Source organism: Crocuta crocuta, unplaced genomic scaffold, assembly GCF_008692635.1.
Source record: "Crocuta crocuta isolate KB4526 unplaced genomic scaffold, BGI_CrCroc_1.0 scaffold6, whole genome shotgun sequence".
Classification (NCBI taxonomy): Eukaryota; Metazoa; Chordata; class Mammalia; order Carnivora; family Hyaenidae; genus Crocuta; species Crocuta crocuta.
In genome coordinates, this window is record NW_027531917.1 from 5,266,822 (window position 1) to 5,281,303 (window position 14,482).

General features: G+C 33.9%; 1 protein-coding gene across 3 annotated transcripts in view; it reads right to left on the minus strand.

The window, feature by feature from the left end:
* The window catches only part of LOC144240513 (ephrin type-A receptor 6), an 877,144-nt gene that overhangs the window by 136,178 nt on the left and 726,484 nt on the right, over nt 1-14,482 (minus strand). For all 3 annotated transcript variants that reach the window (XM_077774886.1, XM_077774885.1, XM_077774887.1), the window contains one exon: nt 2,760-2,821. In XM_077774886.1, coding sequence (XP_077631012.1) covers nt 2,760-2,821 — 62 coding nt within the window. The remainder of the gene's footprint in view (nt 1-2,759; nt 2,822-14,482) is intronic.

Sequence of the window (14,482 nt, forward strand, 5' to 3'; positions counted from 1 at the left end):
ACTTAACCACACCACCTCTTGCTAATATGTATCCAGAGGAATGTCCATAAGGATCCTGAACAGCAGAAGATTTATGAATCCAGTGCAATATCACAACCAGCCAGCTACCACCATTGGCACTAGATTGTAATTTTGTACTTAGTTTTGCTACCACTCTTTCATATAAAAAGTAAATTGAAGTGATTTTCAAATATGTGGGAGACCAAAGGGAAATCTTTTCTGCTTCAAGTAAGCACAGAATGCTATTAATGAGCCATGGATGGCTTCCCTACAATGCAATGCACTTAGCCACTTCCTCTTTCTGTGCTCACAGAAGCTGCGGTTATCAAATTCTAAAGCAGTAGTTTGAAAAATGACTTCGTTTTTGAGAATTTGTGGGATATATATCTTTATATATTTTATTTCTGCCTGCCATGGGGAGTTGAGTATCTGCTATTGACATAAAGTCATATACCACTTAGAGTTTCTGGGATAAAAGAGATGTGATTACAAAGAAGGGTAAGAGTATTAAAGAAGAGTAAGAAGGGAGTATTTGACGGTGTGGGTTTTTTTCCTCATGCATGTGATTTTTATTTTAATAGAAATTCTATGTGCATACAGGAGACAAGTTCACATGGGGCGATGGCAGTGAACTTATAAAAAGAAGTAATAGGTAATTTGATTTAAAAAGTGCCTAAGAATACGGCTTTTTGAGTCAGAGGCTTCAGTTTGAATGTTCACTCTACCACTGACAGTATGTCATGTCTTATTTTATAAGCTTTAAAATAATCAACTCAATGACACTCGTATGAGGTAGATGTTGTTAATATTCCCATTTTATAGATAAGTAAGCAGAGGCACGGAGAAGTTAGTAACTTTCCCAAGTCACTAGGTCACACAGCTAGAAGGAACTGAACTAAGATGAAATGACATATATTGAGATTCTTAGCAGCGGTAATGATAGCCATGATTAACTGAACATCTATTCTTTCCCAGACTATATGGTGTCTTACCTATATAATGCATAAAAGCCGAAATTTTAAAAATTTAAATTTAAATTTTAATTAAAATTAAAAATTAAAAATTTAATTTTAAAATTAAAACATGAAATATATAACTTATAAACAGGTAGGAGGATGCTTCTACATAAATATTTTATTGATAGCCTATTATCTTTTCTTTATAACATAATTCAGCAGGATAAAAAGGAAATATGAAGCTAAGAATTATTTCCCAATTTGCTGTGGCAGTCATTTGATCCCATTTTCAGGACCAATTGAGCATGTGCTGTATTATTTGCCATTATATTCAACTCTAGGATATAGCTGGTATCAAAAAAAAAAATCCAAAACTTATTCCAAGTATCGTTAGAGAATAAGTCATTTTGGTATATGTCTGATAAGAATCAGTTTTTGAATAAACATAATGGAAGGAAATAACTATATATGCATTTCAAAGTACCATAGGTGGGCCTGATAATTTATTCTAAAATAATTTAGCACATTTATAGGAGAAATGAATACAAGCTATAAAATAACATCTTGAGAATGGCTACAGAAAAAGAAAACAAATAGCTCATGTCCCCAACCAACTATGAATTTCATTTTGCTTTACAAAGCATACTCAGTTGAGAGAATGCATTGTGTGAGGGGTATTGCTCTGTAATAACTCGACAATTTTACTGAATTCAGCTTCTGGCATTGAATCTGGGCATCGAGTTCAGTCACAGGGTAAATATATCATTACTGCTAATATTGAGAGAAATTGGAAGAAGAGGGCATGAACTCAAGAAAAAAATGAAAATGAGATTAAAAAAAGAAAGGTGAGAAGCAAAATCTAACCAAATAACAGAACAAAATTAAGGGAAGAAAGAATACCTGAGACTATTTTTATCCTATGAAGATGAACATAAACATTAACATAATATATTCCAAATAGCAAAGGTCCAGGCATGTTACAGGTAAGAAAAATGGCCATGTTTCTGTAGATAGATGAATATTTGAGAATACAATAACATTCAAATATGTGACCCTGCTAAAGATGAAAAATATTTACTGTAGTAATTATTTTTTATATTCTGTTTTTTTTTACTATCAATGAGTATTTTTGTAGCATATGATTTCTTAAATATTAAAGACATTATAAATACATTTGGAATGTAACTTCAAGATGCCTTCTCAGCTCTGTTATTCTCTACTGCTTTATGAGACAAATGATTTTCGTATACACCATAATTTTAAGTCACTTTAAAGAGTGCTTTAAAATTTTTTGTTCTGAAACAAATCTCTGTTAGAGTTTTGTCTTTTTTCTTTTGTTTTCTGAGAGTCAGGCAAATGAACTTAGGAGCGATAAAAACCAGTTTTCTGGTATGAACTTGAGTCATTATTCGTAAATATACATTAATTTAAGGGGTACAGCATTATAGATCATGCGTAAAACATCATACTGAACAGTTAAATGTGATAAAACAAAATGAATGTTTATGTGAAGCAACCGAGTTTCATTTAACCTCTTTATAACACCATTTGGAAATACATATATTAATATGGCATGTGAACTTATAAGAGAAATCAATTATTATTATGTGTACATACTCCTCCCATTGGTAACAAACACACTAATGTAACACAGTATCAGAGAAATGCACCCTAGAGAAAATGTTGCTATTCTTCATGGAAAAATCCATGAATAACATTACACAAAAATTAATTTATGATAAATGATTTAAATCTAGAACTCAGAATAGCTTATTTAAATGCCATCAGAAAAGAATACCTCACCCGCAAAAAGGAGTCTAGGGATCCATTCTCCATATATTCCACCACAATCATTACTGGTCTGCCTGCAAAAAGAGCAAAAGAACACACAAGGATTAGAGCAATTACAGAAATATGTGCTGCAGTTAAATATTTCCAGCTGTGGCAGCTAAATTATTTGTATTTTATTAATAGGAACTTCATTTCCAACATGCTTCTACAAAAGTCTCCCTATTACACATTGGCATCTCCTTTTTTTATAGAATCATTTCTGTTGAGTTCATAAAAAGAGCATGAATTACAAAGGAATTAAGCATTTCCTTTTCTGAAGCCCGTAATCACTTGTTTAGATTATGTTCTTTTTGTCCTGAGATTTTCCTTAAAAGACATGAACAAGCTGAAGGCAGGGTTTAAGCAGTCCCTGGGAGCTGCCCTAGTACTTGTGGAAGACCTTGTCCTATAGGGTTGCAGTCACTGCGGCTGAATTACGTTAGACTGGGCATTTCTGAAATGTTCCTAAGGCAAAGCAGAACGGAGAAATATATAAATTCTCTTTAAGAAATTATAAACCATCAGTCATAGTCTGCTTTTAAGGGCTTCTAAGTAGAAAAATGTCAGTAGATTGATGAATGCTACCAAGTTAGTGGGCTTTGCAATAGTTCTTGATCATGTGTTTATTGGACATAGATTAGATCAACATAGCATTGATGACAGTACATGAAAAATAAGTAACTCTGATTTTGTAGTCTAGTAACAGAAGCTAAATTCAGAAACTGAACATCATTTATTTCTTCTCTATCATATCTATTTGCAATTGCCACAGTTCCCGATACCTCTCTTAAGTAGAATATTTGACATAAATAACTTAGATTTGTTTCAAAGAAAAGAATCTGTTTGTTCTGCCAAATTGCTGAAGTTTAAAAGATAAACTAATTTCAGATGAAGAGAAAATGATATTTACCTGAAATAAACATATATGACATACTTCTTTTTTACTTCTATTATTTCTTGCTTCTCATTGAAATTTTTAGCAATTGATTCTGCACTGTGCACAGTTTTTCCTCATAAGCACAAAGAAGATCTAAAAAGAAATTATGTGTACCAATGGTGGAAATATTAGACCTCATATTGTAATTCATGTCCCTCTTATGAACTCAAAACCTTGTGGGTTAAAAAGGGTGACTATAACAAATTAGTACAATGTCTGCAAATGCTAGATTTTACATTTGAATCTATATTTTAAAGAAAGATGTGCTAAAGGTTAAATGTAGTAATAAAGCTCCCAATTTATCATGCATAGTATTGGAATCCAAAGAAATCTTCCATTTTTGTGGATTTCCATAATATTCCTCAAAGTCATTAATTTCACCCAAACATAGATATAGAACTTTATCAGAAAATACTGAGGTCAAATGAACTGTCAGCACTATTGTAGAAGATCCAGGTTTTAAGCTTGGAAACAGGAGCTGGATGCAAACACTTGGTTAGCAAGGTACAGAAAATAAAAGACCATTTTTTATACTTATATATGAAAATTCTGAGACCAGTATTCCAGTTTCAGTTGTAATGGATCATGGATATTAAGGGGAAATGCCAGGTTGCTACAGTGACTGCTGAGTTTGCTTACCCAGAGTTAACCTTTTCAATCTACCTTGACCATGCTCCCAGAGAAACCTATTTAGTTAAAAAAAAATGTGTGTGTGTGTGTGTGTGTGTGTGTGTGTGTATTCATTCCTCTCCCTAAGAATGTCAGTTTTGATACAATAAAAAGAGCTTGCAAGTACTTCACTTGTATTAATACAAATTATTATTAGCCCTATTACACACATAAGGAAATTGAGATAGAAAATTCAAGTACTTGCTCAGAGTCAAAGAGCTAGTAAGTGATAGTGTCAGGTAGTCTGCCTCAGAGTTTAAGCTCTTAACTTTTATGCCATAGGTACCTCTCAGACATAATTTATAGATCAAAGCTGTAAGGCTTATCCTTTGCTGGACCTCATCTCTCCTAACTAGCCCTATCATCTCCTGCTCCATTTGCAGTTATTATCGTCTGTACTGGTTCAATCCTCTGTCCTCTCCTTTCCCTTTTGGTATTCCCCTGCCAGGATTATTTCCTGATTTGCTTCTCCCTAATCTCCCCTCACAGCTCCCCAGAATGTATACATTACACCTCTTCCTTGAAAGTCTCTCATGGTACTATTTCCTCTAGTGGCATTCTCATCACATCTATTGCCTGGACTATGGAATGTGCCTGGTTCTATATTAGGTTGTTTTTATCTCTTATTTTCCCATAGATGCTATGTCTCTCCCCATTACTAGGTTTCTCAAAGCTACCTCCCTCTCAAAGCTACTCTGCTCAAGCTGACCAGATTAGGCGCTTTATAGTGACAAGTTGATTTTTCTCAACAACTTCATAATTCCTTAGAGAGTAACACTGAAGTATTTCAGCAAGATTCTAATCTATGTGAATACCAAGTACTTTGAAATTTGTTATGAAATCTTAAAATTCATCAGTGATGTTTCATCTTTTCATTAAAGGTAATAAAGACTCAAATGAAGACTCCCCCGGTTTCTTGTAAATTAGAAACTTCACACCTGAGCTCTGCATCTTTTGTATTTTGTGCAGTAACATCAATTTAGAGCTGCTATTATTAAACTAAGGAGTTGTTTTATTAGAATACTGCTGGCATCTAACCTGTAATTTGTTTCCTAGTGATTTTCTATACGAGGGTTAGTTACACTGTGAAGATTCAAGCAACTTTATAGTCTATGATTATATTTTATAATCAACAAAATAGATAAGTATAACGGAAATTATGAAAGGATGGTATTCAAATATGTGGCTAGGTGAGAGAATCCTACTGGTAACAATGCTTTGTTTTATTTTTAAATATGTAAAAATTATAGAATACATTATTGCTCTTTGGAAATATATTTGGAGGTGATTCTCTTTTTATAGTTTCAAAATATTTGACCCTTTCTCACTTTTTTTTAAACAATTTTAGCCAGTTCCCCAAGTGCCTCATGTTGTAGAATTAACTTAGTATTTGCATTGTACTGAATACAATGGACAAACTCCAGGATTCTGGAATGTGAGTCAAGTCTCAACATCTCTAGACCTTTTTATTAGAAGTCTCAATGGATTGCTTTAAGAGATTTTCAAAAACATGTCTCTAAGTCACATAAAAAGTGAATTTTTTTCATTTTCCTTCAAAAATTAGTCCAGAAATGGTTATGGGTGTGTTAAATTGCATTGGAATTAAAACCCTATAAAAAATCACTTATTTACATCCTGATCACAATGAATCACAAAATCTCAGATCATCTTTTTCTGTTATAGAGGAAAATTACTTTCTCTAACTGGGGCTTTAATGTACTATTGACTAATGATGTTTTTTTTTCAAATTTGCAGTTTCCTAATACTTAAGATAATTTTGATATGGGCGGTGTTGAGAAACCAGATTGTGATAAGAGTAATATTTTTCTTGTGCTGTTGTTAACGAAAACAAAAGAAAGGCATTCTTTAAATGTTCTAGGGAAAACATTTTGCAAGTGAAATAGTGTTTTTGTTTGTTTATTTGTTTGCCTCAAGAAGACATGTAAAAGAAGGGGATTACAGAGATTTAACATTTTCATATAAGCAATGAGTTTATCCTGGATGTAGAATTTTATATCAGCTTGGCCATTTCTAATATGATGTAGGTAATATCAAAATCTAAACAAATCTCAATGTTCTCCAAACTCTATTATAATTTAAATCAATTTTAGTTTATTTAACCTTATATCATGTCTATATGTTATCTACCATGTAATAAAATTTGTGGTGATAACTTGGATTGACAATTACATTGCCTGTATTTGCCCCCTCCCCAGTTGCAATTCAGGACTTTGGAGACAGTTAATTAATCTATTTCTACCTCCCCTGTTTCTGCTGTAAGAGATAGTGAATTATAATGATCTCAAATGGATTTGATAACAAATACTATTTTTTTATCCCTCTAAGGCATTCAAAAGATATGGATGACATAAATTTGAACAAAGTTATAATATATTAAACATTTTTATTCACCAGATAAGTACTAGAATTGGGGAATTATTTTTCTCTCATATTTTGCCTGGTGATTATCAGATCATCTCCCAAATGAATCTTAACTTTAAGGGTGTTCAAATCAAATCTTTTAACATTTCCCCTGAACTTGCTTTCCCTCCTCTTTCCTGTAGAGGTTAAAACATCACCATCAACTTAGTTACTCAGGCTTGAAATCAAATTGTTATATTGAACTTCTCACTTTGTCAAACTCCTGTTAGTCCATAAGTTATGAAGTTTTGTTGATTCTATATAAAATCTATTATCACTGCCTATATCCTGCCTTTATTTTCTCTTGTTTCACTTATTACAATAATCATTTACTGGTTGTACTTGTTAACAGTGATATAATCACTGTTTCAAACAATAATCCAATTTTTTTTTAATGTCTACGATATATCAAGTACTCTTCTGGTTTCTTAAGAAACACAGTCAATCAATACAAGATCCTTGCTCTCATGGAATATATAGTAAAAAGGGGAATGGAAATAGGTAAACAGTCAATAACTATAAAGGGCTAATATTTCATCCCCACCTTTAAAAACTTGTTTTGCTGATGTTTTGTTTGCTGCAGAATTAAAATCTACACTGCTTGGCAATAAATTCCTTCACAACCTCTTCTCTGTCTTTGTTCTAGTGTCATCTTTTACCTCTCACTAGTCCCCTAACTTCTGTTTTTCAAATTATGTAGGGGACTCATGATTTATGAAGTATGATTTTACTTGTATCTCTCTGTCTTTCTTTTTTTTTTTAATGTTTTTATTTATTTCTGAGAGAGAGAGAGAGAGAGAGAGCGCGTGAGCAGGGGAGGGTCAGAGAGAGAGGGAGTCACAGACTGAAACAGGCTCCAAGCTCTGAGCTGGCAGTCAGCACAGAGCCCGACGCGGGGCTCGAACCCACGAACCGCGAGATCATGACCTAAGCGAAAGTCGGACGCTTAACCGACTAAGCCACCCAGGCGCCCCATCTCTCTGTCTTTCTTAGAAGACTGCCTTCTCACTGTTTCCACTTGGTAAAATCATATGGTTAAAAAAGAAAAAGTAGAGCTTAAATACTGTCTCCACTGTCAATTCTGTGAATCACTTTCCCTTTTAGGAAGACCTGATTGTTTACTTTTTCCTCCCTTTATATCTTAATCTAGCAATGATTTGACACACTTACGGCATGGTATTGGTATTTACTATGCAAGTGCCTGCCTCCCTCTCTAATATGCCCTGGAGGTCAGGAGTTGTGCTTAGTTCTTCTCAGCAAATTCACTGTTGAGCACAGAACTAGGCACAGAATAGGTACTCAACTTTTTGTTTTGTTTTGTTTTGTTTTTAATGAAATGCCAGAAGGAACACACATACAGATGTTCTTTATGATTGATTATAGACCAAGAAAAGGGTTACTGAAATTCAGGATGGCTAATCAATAAATTTTAAATTATTTTTGTTGCAAAATATATGGTTTTGAAAACAAAGAAAACTTTCAAAATTTAGCTCTGCTACCTATTTGTTTCATGATCTTGGGCAAATTATTTTAGTTCTCTCAGTTTTTGCATTTAAAATTTTTTTAATGTTTTTATTTATTTCTAGGAGAGAGAGAGAGAGACAGAGTGAGCAGGGGAGGGTCAGAGAGAGAGGGAGTGACAGACTCTGAAACAGGCTCCAGGCTCTGAGCTGGCAGTCAGCACAAAGCCCGACACGGGGCTTGAACCCACGAACCTCGAGATCATGACCTGAGCGAAAGTCGGACACTTAACCGATTAAGCCACCCAGGCACCCCAGTTTTTTGCATTTAAAAAATGAGCATAATATTATATACTACACATGGTTTTTAAAGAATTAGATGAGAAAACATGTAATTAGCATAGTGTCTGTCAATAGTTGGCACTTAAAAATGTTGCTGTACATTTACCTTCATTCCTTTTTGTCACAATTATCTGTTTCCCCTTTATTATAGTTGCCTACCATGTAACAAAAAAGTTTTAAAAAAGTGGATCATTTCCATATTTTATTGTAGTTTGGTATGGACATTCTTTTATAGCCTATGGCAAAGTAAAAATGACCACTAGTTACATGCTTTATATAATATAGTAAATTCTCAGTTTTAGCACTGAAATCCTCATGCCTCAGGTAAATTGGGATGGTTGGTTACCTTACACCTTGTGTCCTCAGCACAGTGCAATTAGAAGTTGTGGGATTAGTATCAGATAATGCAATGTAAAGACTTTTCCACTTTGGGAAAGTGACTATTCATAACTCATGCTACTGCCTGTCTCTTCATTCATGTATATTTCTATTTCTACATATTATTACATAATAATAGCACTTCTTCCACTGTGTGAGATGTGAGATTAAATGAGATAATGTGTTTAAAACACAGGGAATAGTACATTATATATTAAATACTGAATCACCCATGAACAGCTTAAAGAATGAATGGATAAATGGAAATATTGTATCCTATCTTACTGGCTAGATGTTGAATCCTAAACTAAGAAGTGGTTTTTGGAGTTAAAAAGGTTCATAGCCAAACATGACTATGATCAGTATATTTAGGAGCTTTCTTGATGGTCTCAGAAGTCTACTTAAATCCTATACAACTGAAATAGATGGATTTGAAGTTGCTTTAAAGAACAAGACATTTTCTCCTAGAGTAAAATAATCTAAATGTGTATTTTATTACTTTAACTGACACACTATAATACATAGTTTCTTTAGAATAGCTTCTGTAGAAAATGGATTCTTATCCCCATTAAGAAGCTCTGCTGTGTCTTCTGAACTCTACATATTTGTACCTGTAACAATATGTTTTATGCTTAATTTGGAGTTGGTTTTAACCTTAAATCTATTTGAAATTCCTGAATCTACATAAAAACTATGTTGATTTGGTTCCATGCTTTCTCTTAATTTCTTTGTTTTTAAACTTAGAAGCCATCTAAATGCCCTAAAAATGATGAAGAATAAATTATTTTACTCAATGATAAAATAGCTCACCAGAAATTAGGAGAAGGGATTACATTTGTGAAAACTAGCATTTCTTTTTTTTCTTTTAAATGTTTTTTATTTTATTTCTAGGAGAGAGAGAGAGAGAGACAGCGTGAGCAGGGGAGGGTCAGAGAGAGAGGGAGTGAGAGACTCTGAAACAGGCTCCAGGCTCTGAGCTGGCAGTCAGCACAGAGCCCGACACAGGGCTCGAACCCACGAACCGCGAGATCATGACCTGAGAGAAAGTCGGACGCTTAACCGACTAAGCCACCCAGGCGCCCCAGCATTTCTCAATCTAGATTTGTTTCAGAGTAAATAAAAGGTATGAGGCTTGAGTAATGAAACATAATTTTCATGCCAGTTCCAGAGAGCAGTGGCATACCATCTGTATCAATTAACTTTAGTAATATTCAGTATTATCCTCTCTACTGAAAATTACCATATGGGCAAAAAGACTTCTCTGTAATTAGACATGTCTTGTTGACAATGAAAGTTACTGCCAACTATGCCTAATGTTAGATTTTGCTTTCACTCTAAGACACTAACCATATTGCAAAATTTTAATAACATCTGAATTTTTAAGAATGGCTCTCTTGTTTTTTTTTTATTACATCCATATTTACAAAAGTATTATGACGATGATCAAATTAAAGGTACATGTTTTAAAATGATCTGATTTATGACTTTTTGCTTCCAACTATTGTGAAATGATTGACTGATTATACAGAGATCAATTATTTAATTACTACTAGCTAGCAAAGTACAAAATGCATCAGAGCATTCTCATAACTTGAAATACTATGTAATATCTAAGTTCAAAACCGAATTAAACCATGTGTCAAATAAATAATTTTATGCTGCCTTTGTTCTTGTTTTATTTTCTGTGAAAAACTTTTGTGTAGGTAATTTAAAAATAGATAATACTTCTAAATCAGCACACGTAATGGCTAGTTTTAAAAAATACATTTTTCAATATGCCAGGCACTGTTCTAAGGGTTTTATATGTGTGACCTCATTTAATCCTCATACTGACTCTTGTGATGAGTATAAATACTAGTTTAGTTTAACAGCTCAGATTACAGATGAACTGAGAGTGTAAGTAACTTGTTCAAGGATGTACAGTGAGCAACTGGCAGAGCCAAGGCTTGAAGCCAGGAGATCTAGCTCCCCAAATGATAATTGGGTCTCCATTAGTAATTTGGAGACATAAAGCATTACTCTAAATATCTGTACCTCATCTTGGAAACACACTATGGACTATGCACTGTGTTGCTCCCAAAGATGTTTTGTCTTTGAGAAGTTCTAGGATTTTAAGGTTTTTTAAAAAAAATTTATTTATTTACTTATTTATTTTTTACTTTGATAGAGTCAGAGACAATGCAAGGTAGGGAGGGACAGAGAGAAGGAGATGGAGAATCCAAGCAGGCTCTGCACTGTCAGCACGGAACCTGATGCGGGGCTTGAACTCATGAAAACTGTGAGATCATGACCTGTACTGAAAGCAAGATTTGGATGCTACCCAACTGAGCCACTCAGGCACTCTGAGAAGTTCTAGGATTTTAAAGCCTCACAAAGCGCTATAATATTCTGTATAAGCAGGAAATATGTGCTAAGGAAACTTGCTGGAAAAAACCTTTAGATTTTGCTTTCCTCTTTCTTAAGCATCAACTTATGATAATGATGCTGAGGATACTTTAAGGAAATGTTTTAGAGAGTCTTGAAGCTTTTGAGAGAAGGTATCATATTTTCCAGAAGTATTTCAAATGCTATGCTTCATTTCTGGCTTCAGAACTGTCTTATGGTTATACAACTAATCAAATATTCAGATTTTTGGTCTTTTGTATTATTCACTAATCAAAAGAAAATCAACACAAAATCTAAAAACAAAGCAAATGTCTAGCGAGGGTAGATTTATTCCTAACTACATAGGTTATTTATGGTGAGATTTCTAATAATAATGGAGAAAACAGTTCTTAAATGAAACATATATAAGTTAAACTACCAACTACTTTCCATTTTTCCTTCCAGGAAAGTTACTACTTATTTTTGAGTCTTTTCTGTAATTCTTATAAGGAGTTTAATTAAAAAACAAAAAAAGTTCAGTTTTGCTAATTACACTTTCAAGACCTCTGTGAACAGAGCTACGAAAACCCAACATTGTGCCACTGGACACCTTACACTGTGCTTTGTCCTTCAAGGCAAAAGAATGCTGAGATGTGACAAGTTTTATAACAGGGTTGGTCTATCCCCATGAGGGCACCCATATAGCCTTCTGGGAGAAGAAAAGACATTTGAGCAGCTTGGTTGCTTGTCATGTTTCCAATTAAGGTGTAAACACACAGACACAACTATTCCAGCCAACACAGAGATTAAACACTGATTCACATGGAGACTCAGCTAATTTAGCAAGCTGTATAAAGCATTTTAGAATTTCTCTTTGTGAAAAGAAAATGATTCTGGGATGAATCTTTTGAAAATATTTATAGTTTCTCTGAATAGCATCAAAAATAGAGGACACAGTTTGTAATAATAAAACATGAAGATCTCTAGGGAGTAGATATACATTCTCAATTGAGAATTTAAATAGCCATATAAATAAGGTCCAGATTTTTAAGATTCAAACTTCTTGAAATGATATTAAGATAAAAGAAGGATTTATGCTAATAAGAATGCATAACTAAGGGCAAAAGCTAATACTATTTAAAAAATCTGAAAATAGGAAAAAGTATTGATAAAGTAGAAGTAAAAAACTAGTAAAAAATCTGGATATTACTTAGAGACTCAATATTTTTCATATCTTCCTGGGAATAAAATAGAAATTCTCTTTACAAATGTTCGAGTTTGATATCAAACGCATCCTGCAGCTCTATTTTTAAATTTTTTCTTTTAAATGCACTGTCAATGTTGCCTAAGGATAATGATGTTCATTTATGTCAACTACACATAACTTTATATATAAAACATTGGGTTTTTAAGAACCTGGGATTCTTCATTTATGCACTTCAAGGTGTCCAGAGACCCCCTGAAATTGTATGCAGATATTTACACATATGATCATATGTCCATTTTGTTGGTGAAGAGTCTGTTATTTTTGGCCAAGAAACCAGAGTCCATGACTTATACTATCAGGACTCTATCAGAGTCCTTAAACTCATAAACTCTGTAATTAATTAAAGGTTTCATAGACAAGATATTAATTTGAATTATACATTCGATTTTGGGTATGCTCCTATCCTGACTTTTCTTATCCCATGTGGTATCTTCAAGTTGTCTTCCTTAAGTTTTAAATTATTTTTTAATCTATTGTGTATTTTTCCAGAGGTAAGCCAAAGAACCATGCTCTTTGGAACCCACTGACTTCAAGCAATAGAGGAAGCAGATTGAACATACCTTGACATTACCTGGCCAGCCCCTCTTGCACAGGTTTTGGAAACTATCAGTATATCCCAAAAAGTGTTTCTAAGTAACTCTCCAATGTAGCAATAACTGTGCAAATATTTTAAAGGAGTAGTTTATTGGGGTATGACTAGAAATAGAAGTACTCATGCCATCATCCTTGTGCTTCTATTGGCTAGGAGAGGTCGCTATTATTTTATCAATGACTCTTTTCTCTATGCCACTCCTCAGTCCTGACAAAGAATAATCTTGGTCTCCTTCCCATTCCTGCCCGAGATTCCCCATGCCACTTTTTTAATAGTTGCAGTTCTGCAGTGTTTCCTTCTGAAGCTTGCAGATGCACAAACTTTCCAGGAGGAGAGTTCTCTGGGGAGAACTGTATAAATAACTACTGAGTAGGGGCTATTGGGTCCTACGTGGAATCACACAAATGGCAAGGAATAAAGAAACTAGGAGTGAGGAATCCTGATGAAAGTTTTTCTTTTTGGTTTTTAACCATAGTTCATATTTTGAATAATTTATTCAGGATTTTACTTTGCACCTTTAGTCCAGTTTTTCCTATACCCTTTCTAATTAGCTTTTGGTTTAAGTTGGTACATGCAAATATTCATTCCTACACACTCTTCATTCAAGGTAATTGGCAACATTCTCAACTGCAGAAATGTATAAAACATAGAGCCTTTAATTAAAGAGTTTTTCTTCTTTTAAAAGTCTCTAACTTCAAAAGTAAACCACCAGGGCGCCTGGGTGGCTTAGTCGGTTAAGCGTCCGACTTTCGCTTAGGTCATGATCTCGCGGTTCGTGGGTTCGAGCCCCGCGTCGGGCTCTGTGCTGACTGCCAGCTCAGAGCCTGGAGCCTGTTTCAGTCTGTGACTCCCTCTCTCTCTGACCCTCCCCTGTCACGCTGTGTCTCTCTCTCTCCTAGGGGAAAAAAAAAAAAAAAGTAAACCACCATCTCTTATCTTTTATGCATATTTATTGCAACAACATTTTGTTAAAGATAAAATAAGCCAATTGTCATCTATACTATATAAAAATATGAAGAGAATGATCATCCTTAGAACTATAGACAATAGAAATTATGTCAGAAATGATTAATTTTGAAATATCAAATTACGGATCTGAAGCAAAGTTACTGACCTTCTTTAGAATGCCTGAACATATAAAAAAGTGAAATGGTTTACTTTGATTTTTCCGAACTGCAGTTTGATTGTATTTAAAAGTTATATACTTTTCTACTGTTGATTTCCCTTGGCATACTGAGATAATTCCAATTTTCCTTCAAAGTCTGC